Source organism: Vulpes lagopus, chromosome 18, assembly GCF_018345385.1.
Source record: "Vulpes lagopus strain Blue_001 chromosome 18, ASM1834538v1, whole genome shotgun sequence".
In the NCBI taxonomy this organism is placed as follows: Eukaryota; Metazoa; Chordata; class Mammalia; order Carnivora; family Canidae; genus Vulpes; species Vulpes lagopus.
In genome coordinates, this window is record NC_054841.1 from 10,370,745 (window position 1) to 10,395,882 (window position 25,138).

The 25,138-nt window shown below is 56.1% G+C and overlaps 1 protein-coding gene across 1 annotated transcript; it reads left to right on the forward strand.

Annotated features, from left to right (window-relative positions):
- The first annotated feature begins 2,298 nt into the window (after positions 1-2,298).
- On the forward strand, positions 2,299-22,120 carry KCNG1 (potassium voltage-gated channel modifier subfamily G member 1). Its single transcript, XM_041732151.1, has 3 exons — positions 2,299-2,533; positions 13,386-14,200; positions 18,238-22,120. Exons 2-3 carry the CDS (start codon positions 13,412-13,414, stop codon positions 19,006-19,008), a joined length of 1,560 nt encoding a protein of 519 aa, XP_041588085.1. The 5' UTR covers positions 2,299-2,533; positions 13,386-13,411; the 3' UTR covers positions 19,009-22,120.
- Positions 22,121-25,138: the final 3,018 nt, after the last annotated feature.

Consider the following 25,138-nt stretch of genomic DNA (forward strand, 5'->3'; position numbering starts at 1 on the left):
AGAGCACATAGTCCCAGCCCTGATGGAGCCCGATGTCTAGTGGGGAGAGGGACAACAAGGGACAGACAACAAAGGAAAAGAAGATACAAATGCCAATTTTCAGACAGGAGAGGAAGGCAGGGACCCACTGCATAGGGCCTTATTTCTCAAAGTGTGCTCCAGGGGCCACCTGATGCCAAAGCTCACACAGCTAGGAAGACCCTCCCCAGTACATCCCTCTGGTGTCCCTGCGGTCCCTCAAACAGGCCTCCCTCTCCTTCCTGCTTCACGGTCATTGCCTTTACTGGGCCGCCCACCTGGAAAGCTCTCTTACGAGATCTTCCTTGTTCGGGGCTGTGTGAATGTCCCCACCTCAAAGGTCTATGGAAAGTGCTCTCCCCCTCACTCTGCACCCCTCACCCCTGCTCTGGCTTCTTCCCTGCCCCCCTCACGGACTGCAGTCTTGCTCCCTAGCTAGTGGTTTCCTGGTTCAGCCTCTCCGTGAGCAGGTGAGTTCTTGCGGACAAGTCCTCTTGCGGTCACCTCTGCGCACCAGTAAACCACCTGCTGCCGAACAGACCCTCTTTCTCTTCAAGACCCAGGAAACGTGGGCTTTCAACTGCGGAGCCCGCTCCCCACCCCCCGAGGGTCTCGGCCCCGCCTACAGCGAGGTGCCTCCCCTGATGGCCGAAGGAGGCCCTGGAGGCTGGAAGGATGAGGAAGGGGGGGCGAGGCAAGCGACCCCAGGAGGCGGGCTCTGCGGGGGCGCGGGTTCAGGAAGAGCCGTCTAACCGCCCCGCGCTAAAGGGCAACTCCTGCCGACCCCCAAGCGAGGCCCGACGGGCTGCTGGACCCCAGGCCCGGTGTGAGCGCCCCGCGTCGGGCCGGGCGTGCAGGCGGCGGGGCCCCGCGGTCCCAGGGCAAGGCGCCTGGCGCGGCAGGTGCGATCCCTGAGAACTTGACGCTGCCGGGCGCGTGCGGTCCCTGCGGTGGCACCGGGGCACTCGGACCTCGCGGGAAGAGCACACGACGGGCGGCCTGTGGCCCCGGGGCGGCGGAGCGGGGGGGGGGGGGGGGGGGGGGGCTTCACGTGGCACGTGGAGGACCCGCGGGGGGCACCCGGGCGGCGGGGGAACGCAGGTGACCAGGCGCGACCCCGGGAGTGGGGGGGCGCACGGACGGCCCCGGGGCGGGGAGCGCGGGGAGCGCGGGGGGAGCGCGGAGGGCCGGGGGCGCGGGGAGGCGCGGGGAGGCGCGGAGGGCCGGGGGCGCGGGAGGCGCGGGGGGGGTGCGGAGGGCCGGGGGCGCGGGGAGCGCGGGGGGGGGTGCGGAGGGCCGGGGGCGCGGGGAGCGCGGGGGGGGCGCGGAGGGCCGGGGGCGCGAGGAGGCGCGGGGGGGAGCGGAGGGCCGGGGGCGCGGGGAGCGCGGGGGGGCGGCGCGGGAGCGCGGGGGGCGCGGGGAGCGCGGGGGGCCGCGGAGGGCCGGGGGCGCGGAGGGCCGGGGGCGCGGGGAGCGCGGGGGGGCGCGGAGGGCCGGGGGCGCGGGGGGGCGCGGGGAGCGCGGGGGGGCGCGGAGGGCCGGGGGCGCGGGGAGCGCGGGGAGCGCGGGGGGGCGCGGGGCGCGGGGGGCGCGGAGGGCCGGGGGCGTGGGGAGGCGCTGGACGCTGGGTCCTGGCCGGAGTCCGGGGGGCGCGGAGGGGCGCGGGGAGGCGCGGGACGCTGGGTCCTGGCCGGAGTCCGGGGTGCGCGGGGAGGCGCGGGGGGCGCGGGGTCCCAGCCGGAGCCCGGCAGGGGGGAGCTGGGGGTCCCGGGGAGACGCGGGGTCCCGGCCCGAGCGCGGGGCCGCGCGGGGAGGCGCGAGGGGGGCGCGGGGCGCGGGTTCCGGCTGGAGCGCGAAGTGGGGGGTGGGGCGCGGCGGGGGGCGCGGGGTACCGGCTGGAGCGCGGGGAGGTGCGGGGGGGACGCGGGGGGGCGCGGGGTCGCGGCTCGAGCGCGGGGGGGCGCAGGGCGCGGGTCCCTGCCGGAGCGCGGCCCACCCGACGCGCGGGCCCCCGGGGCGCGGGGCGAGGCTGACGCCGCGCTCCTCCCCGCGCTCCCCCTCTCCCCGCCGCGCCCCCTCTCCCCGCCGCGCCCCCTCTCCCCGCCGCGCCCCCTCTCCCCGCCGCGCGCCCCCTCTCCCCGCCGCGCGCCCCCTCTCCCCGCCGCGCCCCCTCTCCCCGCCCCGCGCGCAGTCCCTCCCTCCGTCCCGCCTCCTGCCCCGCTCCCTCCCTCCCTCCTCCCTCCCTCCCTCCCTCCTCCCCCGGCGGCTGCGGCGCGGCGCTCCCGGCGCACTCGGAGCGCGGCGGGGACCGGGAGGCGGAGGCGGGGCGGCCCTGGGTCCGAGTGCGGAGCGGAGCCGGGCCCGGGGACCGAAGTTGGCCCGCGGCTCCGGGAGGCGGCCCGGGCGGCTCCCCGCCCCTGCGCGCGCCCTCGCCCGGGACCCGCCGGCCGCCCCGGGGGACGGCAGCCGCGGCCGGGCCAACTCCGCCGCGGAGACGCCGTGACGGGAACTTGAGGTGGGAACTTTGCGCGCGGCAGCCTCGGCCTCGCCCGCGGCCCCCGGCGCCCGCACACTCGGCTGCGCTCGGGGCGGGGCGGGGGCGACCGGGGCGGGGAGGCGGGGGCGACCGGGAGCGGCTGCGGGGGGCGGCGGGGGGCGCGCTCGCCACCGCCGCGGCGCGGGTCCGGCTCCGGCTGACCCCGGCGGGCCCCGGGGGCGAAGGGCCGGCCGTGCTCCGCCGCGGGGCCGGGGCGGGGGGCGCATCCTGGCCGCCGCGGCGGTTTCTGGATCCCGGGAGGGGGGAGAGGTGGAAGAGGGGGCCCGGCCCCGGCTCGTTCGCCCCACCTGGGGCAGGGACGGAGCATCTCCACGGCGGGCTTTAAGTCAGTCATTCACTCAGCTTTTATGGAGCGCCCCGTGTGTGCTCGGCGCTGGGGATTCCGAGACAGCTGTGGTCACTGGAGGCTCTAGCATCTCATAGGAAAAGTGGGGGGTCGCCTCCTCAGCCTCAGGGACTCCATACCCCCCCCCCAGGGGCTCTGCCTGGATGGACGGGAATCTTTGGATAAGGCAGGAAAGGAGAGAAGTTCGTGCATTCATGAATTGGGCAAAGATGGGTTGAGTGAGCACCTACTAGGCGCAGGTCACCAGGCCAAGTGCCCGACATGCATTATTTCATTCAACGAACAGTTCCTGAGCTGGGACATGAGGGACTCTGAAGGAGACGGATGGGGTGGGATGGAAGCACCTTGCAGCTTGGAGCGAAGTAGGGATTAAGCCCCAGCCCTTGCCTAGAGGAGGCCCAGCCTGCGGGGGTGGCTGCCTGCCGCAGCCCCCATGTCTATAGGGAGAAGCAGAATGGCCCTTCCTTGGTTCCTGTAATGCAGTCATTCTCAAAGAGAGCGGGAAAACTGAAATAGGTTCTTGGATAGGAAGAAAATGTCCTCAAAAAGCTCCTTAGGGGAGGCTGATCATGGCGGGAGGGAAGAGGGGTGGCGTGGTGTTGGGAAATACTGGCCTAACGTTCCGATGAATGCAGGCTCCGACCGATAACGGTTTATTAAAGTTGTCTGTTCAGCAGGCATTTTCTTAAGCACGTAAAGGGTGCCCGGCACCAAAGTCACCCAGAGGATGAGAGGACACAGACTTCCTTCACTGATACCTTGAGATAAGTGCTGGGGTGGGGGGCGGCCAGGAGGAAGCAGAACTGCTCTGATTCACTGGGGGGGGGGCTCCTGCCTGTATGAATCTGAAGAGGTTTATGCACTAGGGTGTGTCTGATACCCACACACATGACTGCAGTCAGAGTCACTCCCGAGGAACGAGTCTCCAAGGAAAGTTCAGCATGCTGGGGCCAGGGCACACTGTCTTTCTTGAGTGGATTTCTTGGGTTCTCCCAGACCTGAGCTTGACCCTGGTGTCCTCTGTCTTGGACCTCTGCAGAGGCCCCTCTGGAGTGGGGAATGAGGGAAAGGTGTGTTTGAGAGACAGGCTACGATGGCCTCTGGGGATGGCCCTTATGAGTCACTCCCTAACACTGCCCATTCCAGTGGAAAGATGTCTATTGTGGGACATGCCCCAAACCCAGGCCTGGGCACCCTGGAGCCTAGCCAGGACAGATCTGGGAGCCCGGCTCCATTCCCACTGCCACTTTGAATTCTCTGCATCAGACACACAGCTGGGCCCCAGTGAGAGGCTCAATTGATGCCCCCAGGGAGCATGAGAGCAGAGAAATGTGTTCTGGATGCAGGGCTAAGACACTCAAACCAGAACTAAGGAATTAATCCCCTGGACCCCTAAAAAGTGTGTTGACTGGGCTTTCTCCACCTCCCATTTCTGAATACATGATAAAGAGTCAGCATTTCCGGTTGCCAAAGACACAGGGGTCTGGGAATCTACTCCCGGGTGATTTATTAAACCCAGAAAATGTAGTCCCTGGGTGGAAAATGGTGGCTGGAAAAGCCACTCTAAATAGAATGAATAAGAACGGAGAGGCAGGAAAGCCTAGCCTGCAAGCACTCAATCACCCTTGGCCATTTTTATTATGTAGCAGACAGTATGTGGTTAACAAAATCAGAACACAAAGTAGCATGCCACACACCGGATCTGAGCGTTTTGCCTCAGACTTGTCCCTGCTCTGTGGTGACTGTGCCTCACACCTGCGTGTCCCCAGGCAGGCATGTACAACCAGGCTCTCCCTCGTTCCTCAGCCACCAGGTGCTGCAGCCTTAACACTTATTAAGGAGAAAGAATGGAGGGACTGTGTACGCAGCTGTCCCCTTCCTGCTGCCCAAGGTCCTGGCTACCCCCCCAGCCACCCCGCTCCCCGCCACCAGCCTCTTCCTCTGCCTATGCCTGTGCTCCCAGGTTTCAGGCTGCAAGGAGGCAAATAGAAAAGGACTTTTGGCTCCCCTACCCCACCCCAAAACATGTCCTGGTAGAAGGCAAATGTGCATTTGGTGTTATTTTGCCACAAGCAAAATAAGGAGGCTCCAGAGGCCACTTGGTCTTTTCCATGGCGGGAGAGGTGGACTCTGGCACGCTTACCTTGGGGAAGCAGGTAGAGATGGAGGGAAGAGCCCAGCTCCCAGCAAATACTTCACTATCACCAGTGTCTTGGGCCCAGCTCCCAAGCTGCGGGACTGAGATCCATCCGGTGTGGTTGCGTGGTGATGAGGATGGACAGCAGGTAGCTAAGAAAGACAGACTCTCCATGTGGGTGCCGCATCTCGAGGCGGTCCAGCAGGCTGGGACCTGGGCCAGCCTACTGGCAGGATCCATTTTGATTAATGTTTTAATTGGGAATTAATGCAGCATGACCCGCCTCTGAGTCACCCCAGCCAGGAGCCCTAACCCTGACAGATGAAGCCCCTGGCAGGGGAAGGGCAGCGTGGAGAGATCTCAGGGTGAGGGAATAGCCCAGGTTGAGAATCGTGATGTGAGAGGAAAAAAACAAAGCCCGAGTTGCCCAGGAGAGAAATGCTCTTCCTTTAGAAAGTTGCATTTGAGGTTGTGTTAGTTCCCTCCTGCCACATATTACCACCAATTTAGTGGCTTAAAGCAACACGAATTTAGTATCTTACAGATTGGGGGATCAGAAGTCGAAAATGGGTCTCATTGACCTAAAACCAAGGGCTGTGTTCCTCATGGCGGGGAGTGGGGCGGGGGGGGAATCCCACTTCCCTGCCCTGGATTTCCAGCTTCTAGAACCTGCCCACACCCTTGGCTCCTGGCCCCACATCACTCCGACCTCTGCTTTCACCATCCCATCTGCCTCTCTGGCTCTGACCCTCCTGCCTCCTCTTTAAGGATCGCTTATAATTTGATGCGGCTCTACCTGGATAATACAGGCTCATCTCCCCACCTCAATTAAATTTCATCAATTTAATTAATCACACCAGCAAAATCTCTTTTGCCACGTAAGGACCCATATCCTCAGGGTCTGGGGATTAGGACATAGCCCTCTTTTGGGGGACCATTACGCTGCCTCCTTTAGGGGCATACCTCATCGGTTTATGTTACAAATGGGGAAACTGAGGCCCCCCAGAGTGAGTGATGTCGTGCCAGGTGAGAGGAGAGTCAGCACTGAAGCCTCCCTTCTGGAAAATGTTTTCAGCTTCACATTCCTCCTCTGAGAAAGGAAATGTGAAGGGAGGTGCCAAGCTTGCTTCACAAAAGCCATTCTAGCAAATGCAGAGCCCTAACATGTGCAGACACAGCTCCAAGCACCTACAAGGAAGTATGATAATGACCCCGGTTTATAGCTGAGAATGCTCAGGCACAGAGAGGTGAGGTTATTTTCGTCAAGGTGCACAGCTAGAAGTGGTGACACAGGCATCCCGGCCCAGAGGCCACACCGTCACCTCTGGCTGGTACCTGTTCACGGCACAGGAGGGCTCTTCCGTCGGAGGCCAAAATGGCAACTCAGAATTTGACACCACCAGGAGTTTTGTTGATTCCTTCCCCTGCTCTTATGCGAATATACAATAGGAACAAATGTGTTTCCCCCAGCCGTGGGCAACTGCCTGCTTCTCGCCATCACAGAAGACTTTCCAAAAGCGTGTCTATAGAGAGATGGGAGATCCAGTCCCTGGCTTGCTACAGGTAGTTCCCCCTGGGAACCAGTAATCAAGGGAGACAGTCAAAGAGGTCAATACCAAGGTCAAAGAGGTTTGCCTTTGAGTCCTACAGACGTAGATTGATTGTGGCCTCAACACTCATATCCCCAGAGTCCTGAGTTTTTATGGTCAAAGCCTCAGTTTCATCATCTATGAAATGAGGGTGTTAGTGGTAGCAGCCTGGCACAGCACCTAGCACTTGGTGTGCAATCAAGGGTGGCCATGGCTGTTGTCATTAGAGCACCGTGCGTGTCCAGCACTCTCTCTGCCTCCCCCTCCGACTCAGAAGAGGGGCCGAGAACTCCGTCCCAGGGGAGGGGCTCAGGACTGGAAGGACAGAGTCAGGAGAGAGCGGTGGTTTGGTAAAAATACCAGGAGGTATTGTAGCAGTTAGGATCAGTGCATCACAGTTTATGGAACCCCGTTCATGACCTTGATGGGAGGTGAGCGATCTGGCGACAGCAAACCTCCATTCACTGGGTCATCACAGCAGCCCTCTGCATGGGCATGCTTCTCCCCCCTTTATAGGGAGAAAAGAGGCGCAGAGAGGGCAGGTGACTCGGTGGGTGCAGATGACCGTCTCAGGCCAGAGGGTCATGAGCAGAAGCAGCTGTGGTGGCCGGGCAAAGCCTGACTTTGTCCCACCCCGCTATCCCCTCCTACCCTGCACCCCCGTGTCTAGCACCTCCATTCGCAGCAGACACTGACCACAGAGCAGCCTCTGCCACTCAGAACTCCTTTCAGGGTCAGTGACCGTTTCTCTTTGGAAATGAGTACTCAGCCCTCCGTCAGAGCTTGGGCACGTCATCATTCTCCCAGGAGGAAGGAAAAGAAGCTGCATGGGAAGTTTCAGCAAATCTGGGGGCTCCCAAAGGGGAATTGGACCAAGGCAGCCTCAGTGCAGAGGTTTTTCCCTCAAAGCAGAAGGGTTTCGACTTCTCCAGGGAAGTTCCCCAAGATTGGGACCCACAGAGCTTTCCAGAACCCCCAAAGAGATGGAGGAGTGGGTCAGGAGGCTCCCCACCAATATCCAGAGCTTCTTGCAGCCCCCATCCCCTGGGGTATGGACTCCAGGTATTCAAGGCACCCTCTCTTTTTATCCCTTTTGAATTTGAGCGTACATGAGAATCTGTGAGGGAGCCTGTCAAAAATGCCAATTCCTGTCCCCCCGCCCCCCGCCTCCTTCAGGGATTCTGACCAAGAAGATCTGGGGATGGTCCTAAGAATCTATCTCCACTGAGCACTCAGTGCAATTCAGAACCTGGTGGCTTGGTTGCTTTTGTGTTCTTCATTTTCCTTTACCTGGATTAAATCCCAGAGTTGTTAACCACGCTCTTCACTTCATGCCACTATCCATCACTGGCCTGTGCCAGCCTGCCTTACCCCTTGTTCCCACATTCCACACCACCCTCCTGCTTATCCCCTTCCCCTGTCCTGCCAGGCACCCTCCCCGTAGTTGATATAGATCCTTCCATGTGCTTGAGTCTTTGTCAAATATGTAACGTGTGTGTGTGTGCGTGTGCGTTCATTTACATAAATAGCATAGTGCTATAAACTTCTGTTTCTTTTCCACTCGGCATCATGCTTTTAAGATCTAAATGTGTTGCTAAACCTACATCTAGTTCAATGCTTCTAATTCCTGTGCAATGTATAGGAGTCCACCATCTGTGTCTACCACGACTCACTTGGCCCGCCCCCCAGCCCCAGGATGGACACCAGGGGACCACAGGCAACGCAGGGCACGCATTCTTATACCTGGTTCCTCCCTTGGGTCTGATTCCCCAGAAGCAGACCCTGAGTCAAGAATCTGAGTACAGATAATATCTTACTGTGTGCCACAACCCCTGTAGACCCTGGGAAATACACCGAGGACTGGGATTCCTGGGTCAGACAGCAGCAACGCCCTTCACTTCCCTCAGCACCCCTGATGGCTTTTTCTGAAGCTCTACCAGACTGTACTTCCTCCAGCAGGGAGCTCTGGGGGTCAGACAAATGCTGCGTTCAAATCCCACTGGATCAGGTCAAGAGAGGAGTCACCCTTGGCTGGTGAAGAGAAACATGAAAGACCACCCTCATAGCTAACAGTACAGCAGGTGTCTGTTGAGGGTTCACTGTGTGTCAGGCATTGGGCCAAGCATATCACCCATGTCATCTGCCTTAGTCTTCACCATAACTCGGGGAGGTAGGAGCTATTCATGCCCCCATTTTACAGACGAGGATAGTGAGTCTCAGAGGTAAGGTGCGACTTGCCCAGAGTCAGCGTAACTGGCCTTGAACACAGGTCTCCTGGTTCCAGAGCCCCTGGGCTCTTCTGCTTCCCCAGATTGGACTGGGGGAGCTGTTCCCAAGCTGGAGTAGGACCTGCTTTTTGTCAACATCCCTGTGTTACTCTCTCCTATTGCTGCTGTAACTGAGTACCCCAAACTGACTGGCTGAAAACAACACAAACTTCTTACCTCACATTTTGGAAGACAGAAGTCTCAAATGAGCCTTATAGGGAGGGCTAAGATCAAGGGGTCAGCAGGCTGCATTCCTTTCTGGAGAGCCCAGGGGAGAGTTAGGTCTTGTCTTTTTCCAGCTTCTAGAGGCTGCTGCTGTCATCAGCCTGTCGCCCCTTTGACCTTCAAAGCCAGCGGTGGCCAGCCGAGTCTTCCTCACGCCGTATTGCACCCCTCTTTCCTGCCATCTCTTAAGGACCCTTGGGATGGCTTGGGCCCCTGAAGAATCCAGGATCGTCTTCCCATCTCAAAGGCAGCTGATTAGCAACCTTAATTCCTCCTCTTATGTAGTCTAACTTCTTCACAGGTTCCAGGGATTAGGATTAGGGCATGTGGGTGGGAGCACAGCACTCTGCCTACACATCTCCCCCAGTGGTGTCCACCTGCCTTAACCAGGCCTGGTGTGGAGTATAGCTTCTATGAGAGAAGTGGGTGCTGGGTGCTGGGCACGGGGAGCAAGCACCTTGGCCTCTGGGCTCTGCTCTTTCTCTGCTAGCCTGGCCCTCCTGCCCTCTACAGCCTAGCGCCGTCAGATAGCTGATACTACACCCACCCCCAACACACACACAATCATCAGGACAGCTTTGGTGTGGTCTGACTCCATCCATCCATCCATCCATCCATGCAAGCCACCCTCATCCCTACTGTCTCTCCCTGCTTTGCCCATCTGCCCTCCTGTCCATCATCCCACAGGCAGCAAATGCTGCCCGCTATGCAAGGCTCATCATAATGCCACCTAGTGTCGCCTCAGTGAATGGCACTACTGGAATCCATTCTCTTTCCCCCTTACCACACTCCCCTCCCACATCAAGTCCTGGCAGCAGTTCCTTCAAAGTCTATCTGGAACACAGCCAATTCTCCAGTCTCCTCCACTGGTCCAAGTTTTAGTTGACTCTTTTGAGAATGACTGCAGAGAATTCCAGCCTGGTGTGCCTGGCCTGCCTGTAAGGACCTGAGGACCCCCCCCCCACCTCCATCCCATGGAGAGTGAACCCCAGCCCCTTGTCATGGCTCACTAGACTCTGTTCCATCTGGTGTCTGCTGACTCCCACACTCAGCTTCTCCCACCTTCCCTGCACCCCACCACTTGGCCTTCTTTGGCTTGACCACCCAAGCCCACCCCCAGGTCAAGGAGCAAGCTCTTCCCATTCCCTCAGCGCTAGACACCCTCCTCCAGGGCCTTATAGGGTGGATTCCTTCCCACCCAACCTCAGCCCCCAGGCTCCCTCCTCCTAGAAGCCCTCCTAGACCCCTCCAGCTCATGTTGCCATCATTTTCTTGCTCTCTTTCCTGAAATGATCTGTGTACTTACTTAGAGACCACCTTCAACATTGGAATGTCCACTCCCTGAGGACAAGGGCTGGGTCTGTCATGGTCTCTGTCATGCCCATAGACCTGGCACATGCCCAACGTGTGGAAAATGTTGAATGCCAGCCCAGGACTCCTCATTGTCCTCATCATCCTCAGTATCACAGCCCCCTTCTTGAATAGCTTTCCCTTCCTAAGCATCCATAGACCCTCAGAGACAAAATCACTAAAATCCATCATGCTTTGGATGGACAGACCTAACACTGTAGAGAAATCTTAAAAGACCAAACTTCTCATGAGGGTATCAGGCTGGGTAGAAAGTGGCATTGCTTTCCAGAAGCAGGGTTTGGGGGCCTGTTTGATTTATGAACTTCACTGGAGACTAGAGTCTAGCATGCAGAGCCATCTCCCTACAGACCCATCAGGCTGGGTATCCCCAAGACCAAAGGCCCAGGAGAAGTGTGCACATTCCTCCTCATTTAGCAAATCCCAGCATCTAGCCTTCCTTGTACAAGCAGCTTGCATGAAGCAAGGTTTTTTTCCTTCTCCATGCCAAACAGTGTGCTGAGACAGGATAACTTTCCACATAGGATGCTGAAGCTTTAACTCACAACTGACATGTCATGACAGAAAGAAATGAGGGATTGCTAATTGGGGGAGCTTTGTGCCAGAGGGAGAGCTGGGGGCTTGAAAGAAGACATTCTGTAAGAGGTGATTACAGCCAAGGGGGTTTCACAAGGGCTCTTTAGGACTTGCAGGACAAGAGGAAGGTTCCTTTTCCTCTGTCGTCATTCTTGCCAAACAGAATGTCACTTTTCCTCTTGTCTTCTGTGAAAAAGATAAAACAGGGGAGCTGAAAAGCGGCACCACTAACGTGAAGTGCCTGAAAGGGATTATTCTCACTCCTCCAAGGGAGTCTGGCAGGCTGCGCCTGAGGAGATGGGTTCCAATTTTAGGTGAAGTTCAGAAACATTCTCAACACTCTAAAATCTAATCATTTTCATTTCAAACGCAGGTGTACCTAGTTTTCCAGAACCCAATCTCTGAACCTGTAGCTCTCCCCAAAGATAAATGAGTGGAGCAATGATTTGCTTTCTGTAAAAGAATTCCTGGTAGGAAGGATTCTCTTTCAAGTAGAACCTCCCCTGGCTCCTGTTGAACACTTTCTTGTCCACACAGGTGTGTATGTGCGTGTGTGCGTGTATGTGCATTTCCCCTGAGCATGTGCGTAACACAGATCGACGCTCAGGTATTGGAAATGGGTTTCCATCAGAATTGGTAGACTGCTGGTACCACTTGCTTCCATGGGGGACTGGGCTGGAGGGAGGGGTGGTGATTTTATAAAGCAGAGTATTAGACTCTTACTTCTTTCCTATGAATCAGCCTAATTCTGGACGCTCTACTGCTGTAATCTGGGGCTTTCAAACTCAAATGCCTACGGGGAGCCAGGAAGGAAACATACATGTGAAAGAGAATGGGTACAAGGAAGATCCCAGGGAACGGGGGGGACTGTGGTAGATTGTAACATGTGTGCCCTGCCTACAGCGGGCAGTCATTTCTCAGCTGGAATTCAGGCCAAATGTTGCCAAATAGTCTTTTTTTTTTTTTTAAGATTTCTTCATTCATGAGAGACATAGAGGGAGAAGCGGGCTCCCTGTGGGGAGCCCAATGTGGGTCTTGATCCCAGGATGCCGAGATAGATCGTGACCTGAGCCAAAGGCAGATGCTCAACCACTGAGCCCCCCAGGCGCCCCAATAGTCTGACTTTTCAAGAGAAACCAAGAATATAAATTTTTACACAAAATTCTTCAATTTTCAATATCTTCTCCAAGCCAGGCATATTACGTGTGAACCAAATTCAGCCCATGAGCTATGAATGAATAAGCAATGTCATTCTAGTAGCACACACCTTTAGTTAGCTGTGAGCACTGGGAAGGGAGGAGCCTGTGTAAGTGGATACTTTGACCTCAGGTTCTCAGAAGTGCCTTCCTCGTGTTGGCCTCATTCCGCAACTACTTCTTTGAGCTCTTACACTGCTGGACACAGAGATGCAGAGCTGCGTAAAGCCCAGTTCTTGCCCCACAGAGCGAGCAGCCTTATAAAGGAGCCAGGCTTGCACACAGATATAGTAAGGATAATGCTGCAGGCACAGGGGTGAGAGGACTCACCCCTGGGAGTGAACCAAGGAAGAACCAAGGAGAGGCTTCTGGAGAAGTGGACGTGCCTGTCCAGCTCACCCCTATAACCTCAAAGTATCACTCTTGTGATACTTAGGCATTTCTTTGGACATTGCCTCTTATTTATGGCCATTGATAATGGGCTTTCCACTTATGGAAGCAATACAAGGTGTCCCTTTAAGGTAAACACAAATAGTAATAATGGACAGCAATGATTGAGTACCTACTGTGTGCCAGGCATTGTGTTATTAAGTGCTCTTAGGCACGGGATTCATTGAATCTTCTCTAATCCTATGAAGTAGGTCAAATGGTTTTACCCACTCTCCAGATGAGGAAATTGAAACAGATCAAGGCTGAGTAGCATGCCCAGGCCATGGGGCTCCAGAGTCTATGCTTGTCCCCACAAGTGCTTAGAAGTCAAGGTTCAGGGTGCCCATGTGGTTGGCTTCTGGTGAGGACTCTTCCTGGCTTGTAGGTGTCTGTCTTCTCGCTGTGTCCTCACCTGGTGGAGAGAGAGGGAGCTCTGGTGTCTCTTCCTCTTCGCACAAGGATCCTGATGGCTTGGGCTAACCGTAATCACCCCCCACCCCAGGCTCTACCCCCTAATACTGGCCCACAGGGGTCAGGGCTTCTGCTGAGAATCTGGGGGCAGGAGCGGAGGTGGGGGTGGCACAGTTTCGGTCCCTAACAGTGAATGTCTGCAGAATCAGCACTGTCGGCCGAGACTCCGGCGTCACTGAGGGTCTGTCCTCCCTTCTCTACCCCAGGCCCGAGGGCAATGTGAAGGCCCAACATGACCCTCCTACCGGGAGACAACTCTGACTACGACTACAGCGCCCTGAGCTGCGCCTCGGACGCCTCCTTCCACCCGGCCTTCTTCCCGCAGGGCCAGTCCCTCAAGGGCGTCTTCTACCGCCGGGCGCAGCGGCTGCGGCCCCGGCCCCGGCCCCCCGACGCGCCCCGCCAGGCCGGCCAGCCCGAGGACCGGCGGCGCCAGATCATCATCAACGTGGGCGGCATCAAGTACTCGCTGCCCTGGACCACGCTCGAGGAGTTCCCGCTGACGCGCCTGGGCCAGCTCAAGGCCTGCACCAACTTCGACGACATCCTCAACGTGTGCGATGACTACGACGTGACCTGCAACGAGTTCTTCTTCGACCGCCACCCGGGCGCCTTCGGCACCATCCTGACCTTCCTGCGGGCCGGCAAGCTGCGGCTGCTGCGGGAGATGTGCGCCCTGTCCTTCCAGGAGGAGCTGCTGTACTGGGGCATCGCCGAGGACCGCCTGGACGGCTGCTGCAAGCGCCGCTACCTGCAGAAGATCGAGGAGTTCGCCGACGTGGTGGAGCGGGACGACGACGACGACGAGCCGCTGTCCAGCGAGGACCCGGGCAGCGAGGGCCCGGCCGAGGGCGAGGGCCGCCTGGGCCGCTGCATGCGGAGACTGCGCGACATGGTGGAGAGGCCGCACTCGGGGCTGCCCGGCAAGGTGTTCGCCTGCCTCTCGGTGCTCTTCGTCACCGTCACGGCCGTCAACCTGTCCATCAGCACCCTGCCCAGCCTGCGGGAGGAGGAGGAGCAGGTAAGAGCCACAGCTGCGCGCACGGGGAGGCTCACTGCAGTGAGGGAGGGTCTCTAAGTTCAGGAAGCAGAGCAGTCTGCAACCCCCTCCCCAACATCCACATCCTTCACACAAGCGTGGTCACCTCCACCAGGAGGCCTTCCCTGACTGCACTGGCCGAGCAGCATCTCCAGTCCCTTTCTGACAGCCTGTTTAAATGTTCTGTCCACCTCCACGTTCAGACACGAGCTCCATGCCTGTCCTGGTCTGTCCCGTGCCCCCAGGGTCTAGGACAGTGTCAGCATGGACAAGGCACTCAGCCACCCTGTGGAAGGAACGAATGAGCAAGTACATGAATGATGCGATTTATGGTGTGCCTGCCCCGAGCTAAACACATGTCATCAACCTTTATTTCACCCACATGAGCCCTATCTCAACCTCCCTAATTCCCTCGTTTAAAACCCAGAACCATTTTGTAGGTCCTGCATCTAATTTTTATCGATAGTTGTGCGTGCGTGCACTTGTGCTCCGATAGGGAGCATCTCTGTGTTAAACAAGAGAATGCGTGTAAAGTGTTTGCTCCATGGCCTGACCGAGGTGTGTGCCCGGTTCTCAGGGGCAGCATGCGGCACGCAGTTAGCAGCAGCCAGTTCTGTCTACAACTTAGCATTCTCCGTGACTCTTCCAGCAACCCTGTACATGAGGCGTTCTCATACCCAGCTGACAGACGAGAACAGTGAGGCGGGGCAGCTTGCCCAGACCCAGGTCTGACTGAGTCTGAATTCTACATTCTTGTCCCACCTGGCAGCCCAGGACTTCATGTAACCCCACAGAAGTGCGTGACTGGCCCACACTGTGCTCCCTAAAAATTCTACTCGGTTATCAGCATTTCAAAGTGAAGTGTTTTGCATTTAAAAATTCAAACTCTCAGCTTCTCAAAATATATACAGTCCCAGCCCCCTGGCCTGCAGTCCACACAGCAGCTGTGGGTGGCAGCTGAGTCTATGCAAAGTGCGTGTTCCCCCCGTCCAGCTTCCTAATGTATGAGATCTCTGGGTTTTTTAATGGGGACCCTCTCCCCCATAGTGGGGAGCAGGGTGGGGAGGTTTCTAGAAGCATAAAAGCATACCAAAACATTTAGGCAAGTACAGATTGTGCAGGCAATGGAGAAATAGGTTTGGTTGTATGAACTCAACACAAACATCGTGCCGGCCAGCATTTATTGAGCACTGGCTGTGTACCCCACACGTGCTAAGTGCTTCACATGAAGCGTCTGATGGAAAATTGGAACTACTCACGACACAAGGGTTTTTCTGCATAAGGGAGGAGGTAGTGATGGCTTTTGCATTTATAATACATGGGGCGGGGATGTTTCTGGCACTTTTTAATACACTGAATTTTTAAAGCGAATATTAAAAAAATGACACTCAACCAGTAAAATTAATTTTTGATCAGCAGAAGAGGGAGTGACGACAAGGGCAGGGCTAGAGCCCAGTGGCCTGAATTTGAATGCCAGTGCATCCACTCTGGCTGCGCATCTGTAGATCAGTTGCTTAACCTTGCTGTGCCTCAGTTTCCTCACACATCCAAGGGGGCTGTGCACAGGCTCAACTTCACAGTGTTGAGAGGATTCAGTGAGTGAGTCCAAGGGAAGTGATTGGAATAGTGCCGGGCACTTGAGCATGCGGGAAGCGCTAACTATAAGGATTACACACACCTGCCAAAGAAAGAGAGAGAGAATGCTCACCATTTGAGAACTGTCTGGAAGTACCTGCACATGGTATAAATTTTTTCTTGGCTCCAACATATGCAATCCTGATTTTATCAGGAAAATACTCATAAAGCTACTGTTTTATTCAACTTCTGACATTTACTTTTTTTTTTTTTAATAATACCTGGACTTTTTCTTGATTCAGTGAAAATGCTATTCTTGGACTTCATTCTGGAGGCCAGTGGGGTTCACTGTGTCACTTGCTCCTTGAGCATACATTTGAGCGCCTACTGTATTCAGGCATCACCAGGCATGCAGGGGGGCCAGAATGAGAATGCCAGCTACAAGGACTTCAGGTCTGGTGGAGGAGGGACAGTGACACCCCTGTGACCATAAGTGTGAGACATAAGCCAACGGGGCTGTTAGGAAAGGCCCATCAACTGTGCTGGGGATACTTGGAGGAGGCACACTCCAGGAAGGCTTCCTAGAGGAGGGGGCTTCCCATCCCAGAGGGCTGAGACCTCAGAACCCCACCAAGTACTAGTTCATTTGTCTCCAGTCTCTAACATATTCCTAGAGAGAGAGCTGCTAGTACAGGACTCCTAGAGCCCAGCTGTGCCCAGGAATGACAGATGCCCCAGGCTAAAACCATGTGTGCCTTCCCACTCTGTCACAGGCCCCTTTGAGGTTGAGGCCCTAAGTCACTGGGGACAGTCTACTGTCCACTTCCGTTGCAGACCAGAGACAAGCTGGCAGCCTGCATGCCAAATGCAGTACACAGATGTGTTGGAGTGGTCCACAGAGTGTTTGCTTTGTATTGAATTATCACAACATTTAAAACCCAGGAGATTTCATGCAAAACTCCACATTCCCAGCCTCCAGCCTGAATTGTCCTGGCACGGCAATCAGGAGACACTTAGCAGGACAGCTGTGCTCTCTCGCCGGCCTCTACCCCGCCTGGCCCAGCTTCCTCGGGTTCCCTGTGCCCACCTGGCCTTGAGCTGGCACCCTCATTTAACACCAGTCCCACGGGCTTCCATCCACCCCAGTGATAAACATGAATTTGTCGCTTGTAGGTGCTGGGCTGTTCCAGGTACTGGGGTCCTGAGAGTGGATGATGCACAAGCTACCCCTCCCTGTGAGGCCATGATCTGCTGGGCAGGGGAGGGGGAAGGTGGAAACAGATAATCAACATGACCAATAAGTAACTTATAAAGCATTTTAAGAGATGATGAGTCCTCTGAACAAATAAAGCAGCAAAGGAAGAATCAGGATAGAGGACAGAGGGAGGGGGGACATTGAACGGAGGGGGTCATGAGCCGGAGGAAGGGAGGGCAGAGCCATGTGGGTGTTGAAGAGGACTCCTGCAGGGGAGCAGAAAGTCAAGGCCTGACTTGGGGGCACGGGGGTGCGGGGAGGAGCCTGGGGTGTAGGCTGGAGCACAGGAACAAGGCAGGCAGGGGACTGGGAAGTGGGAGAGGCAGCAGCCAGGCCCTGTGCACCCCCGGAGCTATCTCTCTGAGCCGTGGAGGGTGCTGACCAGAGCACACATGGGATCTGATTCACGCTCTCAGATCCCTCTGGCTGTGTGTGCAAAATGAACTGTAGGGACCAGGGATTCCATGAAGGAAGTGGCTGCAACTGTCCAGGCAAGAGATGATGGTGGCTGGACCAAGGTGAGGGCAGCAGACGCATGAGAAGTGGTTAGATTTCTGGAATCATTTTAAATGAAGAACCGATGGGATTTCCTGAGGACTGTGTCAGAGGTGTCAGAATGAGGCCTAGTCTCCCATCCTGAGCAACTGGAAAGGTAGGATTGCTAAGAAGGGAAAGCACTGGTGGGCGGGTGTGCAGGAGAAATCAAGAGCCCGAAAAGGCTAATTGTTTCCACCCCAAAAAAGAAATGATAATTACCTGGCATGACATGATAAAGGTGTTAGCTTAAGGCTATGGTGGTAATCCTGTTGCAGTATGTAGATGTATCAAATCAACATGTTGTACACCCAAAACTGACACAATATTATATGTCAGTTACATCTCAATAAAAAGAATTTTAAAAAGGAATCAGCAGTCCAGTTTGGGATATGAGACGCCCCTCAGACACCCTAGGGGAGCAGTCCAGGAGGCAGCCCCTTCTGGGGTCTGGAATCCAGGGCCGAGGTCTGGGCTGGGGAGGGAGATGAAGAGTGGTCGTTGTAGGTGCTTCAAGCCCTAGGCCTGGCCAGGGTCCCCGGGGAAGTGAGCTTAGCTGGGGACCGGGTGGGACCAGGGCCAAGCCCGCGGCCTTGCAGGTGGGACCACTGACGTCATCCCTGACCTCCTTCCCCTCCACCCCCCCGCCTCGCAGGGCCAGTGCTCACAGATGTGCCACAACGTCTTCATTGTGGAGTCGGTGTGCGTGGGCTGGTTCTCCCTCGAGTTCCTCCTGCGGCTCATCCAGGCGCCCAGCAAGTTCGCCTTCCTGCGGAGCCCGCTGACGCTCATCGACATGGTGGCCATCCTGCCCTACTACATCACCCTGCTGGTGGACGGCGCGGCCGCGGGCCGCCGCAAGTCGGGCGCGGGCAACAGCTACCTGGACAAGGTGGGGCTGGTGCTGCGGGTCCTGCGAGCGCTGCGCATCCTGTACGTCATGCGGCTGGCCCGCCACTCGCTGGGGCTGCAGACGCTGGGGCTCACGGCCCGCCGCTGCACCCGCGAGTTCGGGCTCCTGCTGCTCTTCCTCTGCGTGGCCATCGCCCTCTTTGCCCCCCTCCTCTACGTCATCGAGAACGAGATGGCCGATAGCCCCGAGTTCACCAGCATCCCCGCCTGCTACTGGTGGGCCGTCATCACCATGACAACTGTGGGCTATGGAGACATGGTCCCCAGGAGCACGCCGGGCCAGGTGGTGGCACTCAGCAGCATCCTCAGTGGCATCCTGCTCATGGCCTTCCCGGTGACCTCCATCTTCCACACCTTCTCCCGCTCCTACCTGGAGCTCAAGCAGGAGCAGGAGAGGGTGATGTTCCGCAGGGCCCAGTTCCTCATCAAGACCAAGTCACAGCTGAGCACCATGTCCCACGACAGTGACATCTTGTTTGGAAGTGCCTCCTCGGACACCAGAGACAACAACTGAACCTAGAGGACGTGCCCCGCTGCCGCCGCCGCCACCGCCACCACCACCGCCACCGCCAGGACACCCCCAGCCCTGCCTGCCCTCCGCGGCTTGAAGCCATCGCCGTCACTACAAGAAGCCTTCAAAGGCACGTGCTGCTCTGAGCGCGGCCCTGGCGCAGGACCCGCGCCAACCACACCCCGAGAAGGAAGGCTGGGACATCCACAGAGGGGTCCCCACCCTCCGCCTCCGCAAGTGGGGCAGAAGCCGGTCAAGAGCCCAGCACACACCTATGACAGCCCCCCCTGCCCCCCCCAGCTCCCACATCTGTTTCCCCCCAACAAGGAGATGGCTTTGTCCTTTCCACCATGTAAATAACGTGCCCGGCAAAGACTTGCGTTATGGGTCCGCCCGGAGGGAAAAAAGACAAATTTCAGCAGCAAATTTCAGTATGTCTGTGTTTAGCGTGGACCGTGTGCAGTTAAAGCAAAGCGATGAAAAAGGGAGAAGAAGATGCCTTCCGTGGGGCTCTGAAGAGAGGACGCTGCTCTCCAGCAAAGCCAGCCATCGTGGGTACCGGGAGGACGGGGCCTGTTTCCTTGGCTCGTTCAGGCCTGGTCGGGCCCGGCAGGGTTTGGGGAACAGGGAGAGAACAGATACCTTTGGGGAAATTGCCAGTAAATACTGCATTCTGTCCTGGTTTTCTTTGATTCCTCCTACCTCCTGGCCTCGCTTCCTCCCCTTTCCTTCTGCTCCATCCTCCGTTCTCTTGTTTTGTACCTTCGGGTTCTCAAACCTTTCCCCCAAGGCACCCCAGTGGTTAAGTGGACACGGAGGGGCCCATCGGCATCGCCGACTATGGAAGTGAAATCGTTTCATTCTATCTTTTAAAAATACTGTGGACTTTCTTCTCTACTCCACATGTATTGTAACAGTCTAACAAAAAAAAAAAGTGATTTAATCACTTACCTGAATCTAAATCTAAATCCAGAGTGGGATTGATGCTTTGGGAAGGTGGGCCGTGGTCCCCCGGGGAGTCTGAGAAGCACTGTCTGGAGCCTGCGGAGGCCTCCCTGTGCCCTCCAGAGGCCTGCAGAGCACCCACCCAGCTGGGTACTGCTCCCGATGTCACATAGCGTGGGTGAAGCCCCCGGCCAGCCAACAGACTGACCTAGTTCGAGGGCATCAGAGCCCCTCAGTGCTTCATCCCCCGGGGACAGCCACAGCCTGGCTTCACCCTCACAGGTACGACAACATTGCTGTCTTCATCCCAAACCCGCTGCTGCCCTGGCCGCGGCCACTCCCCTGGGCTGACCGCAGGAAGCACGCTCTGACACAGATCTGACCACCTCACTGTCCTGCCTGAGTCCATCGGGGGCCATCCCCTACATTGAGAATAAAACCCTAATGCCCTGAGTGACTCAAGGGCCCTGTCCTCCCTCCAGTCTCCATCCCACACCTCTCTCTGCTTTGCTCACTTCACCCGGCCACGGGGCCCTCCAGCCCGTTCCCATCTCAAGCCTGTGGATCCCTCTGCCTGGAATGCCCTTCCCGAAGAACCCTGCATGGCTGCCCCTTCCCTCACCTCCCTGACCACCTCTCTAAAGAAGGCACACCAGCACCTCCACCTAACTCCCTCCTACCCTGCTTGATCTTCACCAGCCTGTCCACCTGCCACGTTGTCCCGTGTCTTCCCTGCCACTCGATTACTGTCTCTCTCCTGCCCAAGGAGACCAACACTCCTCTCGCGCTGTGAGTCCCTGAGTAATGAAGCTCGCTGCTGACTCCCAGCACCTAGCACAGGGCCTGGCACCTGGTAGGTGCTCCCGAAACGTCTGTGGAGTGAATGAATGAAGGGAAATGGGAAAGATGGCCAGAAAGTAGAAACGCCATTGAGCATGTCATGTCTCTATCTTGGGGGGGTGGGGAGGCCTGGCCATCTCAGCATGGGGTACACACAGTGAGGCAGAGTGGAAATATCACTTGAGTCACGAGGACCTTGTGAAAGCCTCCCCTGACACCTGCTTCCCGTGACTCACACCTGAAAAGTAAGTTTTCCAACTAATTATCTCTACTTTCCCCAGCCTGGTGGGTGTCACAGCCATCAGGCATTGCTGTCATGGTAATAATACCGTAGATTTATGGAATGACCTTTAATTCTGCTCCCCGCCCCCCCCCCCCCCCCAGAGGCTGTGAGAGACAGGAGATCACTGAAGATGCTAAACAGACAGGAACGTGACACAGAGAGGTATACAATGGAGCTGTTTAAAACTCAATGGAGTGGATAGCAAATACCATGTGGGGTGGAGAAGCCCCAAATGGGACAGTACCTGGTGGGGGAGGACAGACTCTAGGGTCATAGAGGAAGAGCTGGGGTCTCGCACAGATTCTGATCTGCGCTGGTGGCCGAGATAAAGGCCCAGACTTAGGCACCTCTCCAGACCTCCCCTGAGGGACAGAGGGGCTCCAGACACTGACCTGCACATCCAGAGGGAGCTTAGGGTCTTTGGCCCTAATAAGAATTAGGAGGCCTTGGAACTTCTAACCAGCTGCTTCTAGAGTAGAAGTGACCAACTTTACGATTGTGGCTCTTCTACTTTTTTTTCTGGCAATGTGCAATCTGATGCAGAAAGCCCAACTATAAGTCACACTGAAAGATAATGCTTCTCATTGAAGCGTGGAGGCAAATTCACCCTTCCTAGTGGGGCTAGTGGGGCTTCCCTTTTGACCATGCTACAGGCAACTGGCCCGGTATAGCTGGGAGACGGTATGCGAAAGTCACTGCCCTAGGAGAAACAGGAAAGCAAGCCTTGCCCAATTTGTTTTCTTTCTTAGGTCACATGGTTACCCTCCATCTCCAGCTTAGCTCAGAGGTCCTGTAAGACTCACAGCGGGGGTTTGGGAAAGCACATTTAACATACAGATTCTCAGGCCCCACCTCTGAGCAGGTTCAGGACTTCTCGCCTTGAACACAAAATTTAGGAGCCAAGAAAGACTCAGTAATCAAAATCAACCATTTTGTTTTGTTTTGTTTAATCAAAATTAGGGACATCTGGGTGGCTCAGTGGTTGAACGTCTGCCTTCAGCCCAGGGCATGATCCTGGAGTCCCAGGATCTAGTCCCGCATCGGGCTCCGTGCAGGAAGCCTGCTTCTCCCTCTGCCTGTGTCTCTGCCTCTGTATGTGTGTGTGTGTGTGTCTCATGAATAAATAAATAAACTCTTTATAAAAAAATAAAAATAAATAAAAATTAGGGGTGCCTGGCTGCCTCAGTTGGTGAAACATGCAACTCTTGATCTTGGGGTTGTAGGTTTGAACCCCATGCTGGCTGTAGAGATTACTTTAAAAAATGAAATATTTAAGAAAGAAAAAATCAAAATTAAGATCCTAAATCCAGAATGAACAAAATATCAGAATTTTAAGTAAAGACAGGATCTGCCTTTGCACTTAGAGACTTGGCCCCACTTGCCCCGTCACCCACCCCTCTGTTCTGATCCTGCCCCACCCCCTGGCATATCCTGCAAACCAGCTCCAATTAGCCAAGGGCCAGCCTCCCAAGAAGTGCAGGTGGGAGCACCTGGCACCCACAGCTGCTGGGGCCTGAGCACCCATCCCACCGAGAGGGCTGAGGGCAGGCATGGAGACCATGTCCCACCGCAGAGCAGGGCCCACATAGCAGGCTGTGTGAACTGAAGGTGATCACTTCTGATGTGGGTAAGCACAGAGTGACCTGGCAAGAAGTGACTGGGACCAGCAAGAGGAGAGCAGCCCACCTGAGAAAATCAGGGAAGGGGCCACCTCGCTGATTCAGGGAGAAGAACCTGTGACTCTCGACCTTGGGGCTGTGAGTTCGAGTCCCACATTGGGTGTAGACATTACTTAAATTGTTTAAAAAAAAAAAAAAAGATCAGTCCAGGGCAGGACTCTCTAAGGAGGCGGTGTTTAAGAGGGGACCTGGAGGAGGGGGGTGGACAGCAATCTAAGCACCGAGGGGACAGCCAGCGCAAAGGCCAAGAGGTGGGGAAGACAGAGACATTCCAGCAGGTGTCGAGGGAGCACGTGGGCATGGAAACACGTCCCTGCTGGGGACACCCTTCCTCCCAGGGAGAAACCTCAGATCTGCAAAGTAGATGCTCTGAGCAAACATTTCCAGAGAACTGACCCTGAAACAGGCCCTATCACAGCAGCTGGGGACCAAACAAACAGAACAGAACCGGACTCGGTCCCTGCCCCAGAGGTGCTGATAATCTGATGGAGAAAAAGACACGGGAACGAGGTGTTTCCAAACCTATGGAATGAATGACAGGGGTGCGGGCACGGGGGCGGTAGGAGCACAGAGAAAGACGTCAGTCAAAGAAAGCGTGGTTTTCACTCGTTTCCACTTGCTAAAACGGCTCCACGTATGTTTTCCTTCAGAAGCAAATAAAGCGCTCCTCCTAACGCAGGTCCTGTGGCTCCCACTGTCAAAGCTCGCCCCACCCAGGCCTGCCAGCTTATAGCAGGGACCCGTCCACTGGCTCCTCCAGTGGTGCAGCCCTCAGCCTCGCCCCTCTGGGTTGTTGCCAGAGCCTCGGCCCCGGTCCCCCTGCTCTCTCGCCTCCCCTCCCACCCTTCCTCCTCACGGCAGCAGAGGGGCCCCGTGAGAACCCAAGTCAGCTCATGCTCATCCTCTGCTCAAAGCACCCCGCCTCCCGCAACCTGGGGACATCCCACCCCGTGCACAGTACCAGCCAGAGTCTCTCAGCCCTACCTCCCTGAGCAGCTTGGACAGACCAAATCCAGTCCCACCTCAGGGCCTTTGCACTTGCAGTTCCCTCCTCCTGCAAGACTCTTCCCTAGGATATAGCTGCTCGCTCCCTCTCTTCGTTCAGTTCTCTGCTCAAATGCCACTTACACAGAGAGACTTACCTGACCTCTTCCCCCAGCCTGTGTAAAGGCCACATTCCCAGAACACCCCTGGCGTATTAACCTTGTCTCTTATTGTCTGTATTCTGATGCTTTGATATCTGAGGACTCGCAGACGGTAGGGGGACTGCCCCTCCCAGGATTAACCATTTCCCAGAGATGACGAGCAATGCACCCACAAATGTGCTCTTCACATACAAAGCAATCCAGAGCCCACACTGAACCACCTTTTTTCAGGCTCTCATGCACTAGGACGCTCTCCACCTGCACTAATCACCTGGGGGTCAGGTACCAGACAGCCAGGAGCAGCCCTCATGCCCGGAGCCGCTGAAATCATTCAACTAGACAATCCTAAGCTTCTTGCCCGGCTTCACCGCTTCCTTCCCTCAGAGATCACAACAAAACCTCTTGCCATGGATCTCCCCACTGCCACCTCTGTCTCTGACCAGCCCTGGGCCCCCCAATTTTGTGGTGTGCCCCCTCTTCTTGGGAACTGTGAGTATGACAAACTGGCTTTTTTTTTTTTAAGATTTTATTTATTTATCCATAAGAGACACAGAGAGAAAGAAAGGCAGAGACACAGGCAGAGGGAGAAGCAGGCTCCCTGCAGGGAGCCCAAAGGCAGGACTTGATCCCGGGACTCCAGGATCACGCCCTGGGCCAAAGGCAGATGCTCAACATCTGACCCACCCGGGCGTCCCCAAACTAGCTTTTTAATGGCAGTTTCTTCTGATCTTTTGGCCTCGCCATACCTGAATGATAATAAAATCTATATTCTAAGGCACCCAGCCCCCTTACCCTGCTTCATCCTTCTCCAAAACCCTTATTATCACCTAACATGTTGTGTATTTATTTACTCGTGGTCTTTTTTTTCTCCACTAGATATTCAGTTCCATAAGGGCAGGGACTTTCACAGGAGTATCCCTGGTCTAGGACATCAGCTGGTACATAGTAGATGCTCAATAAATATTTGCTGGGTCAATGAATCCATGAATCCCTCACTTCTACACGGAGTTCTACAAAATATATGCACATATTGGGCATATCTGTTCATGCACATGGTGACATGAATCTCATTAAAATCTATTCCTATGAATTGACACCACATTTATGGCAGGCAGAAAACCTGCACCCTCCCCTTCCAGGTCACCTGATGGTTTCTGCTTGGAAACAAAGTGTACTGTGTGAGTTTAGTCCTCCACCAACATCCTTATATTTCAGATTAAACGTATGAAAACATACTGTGG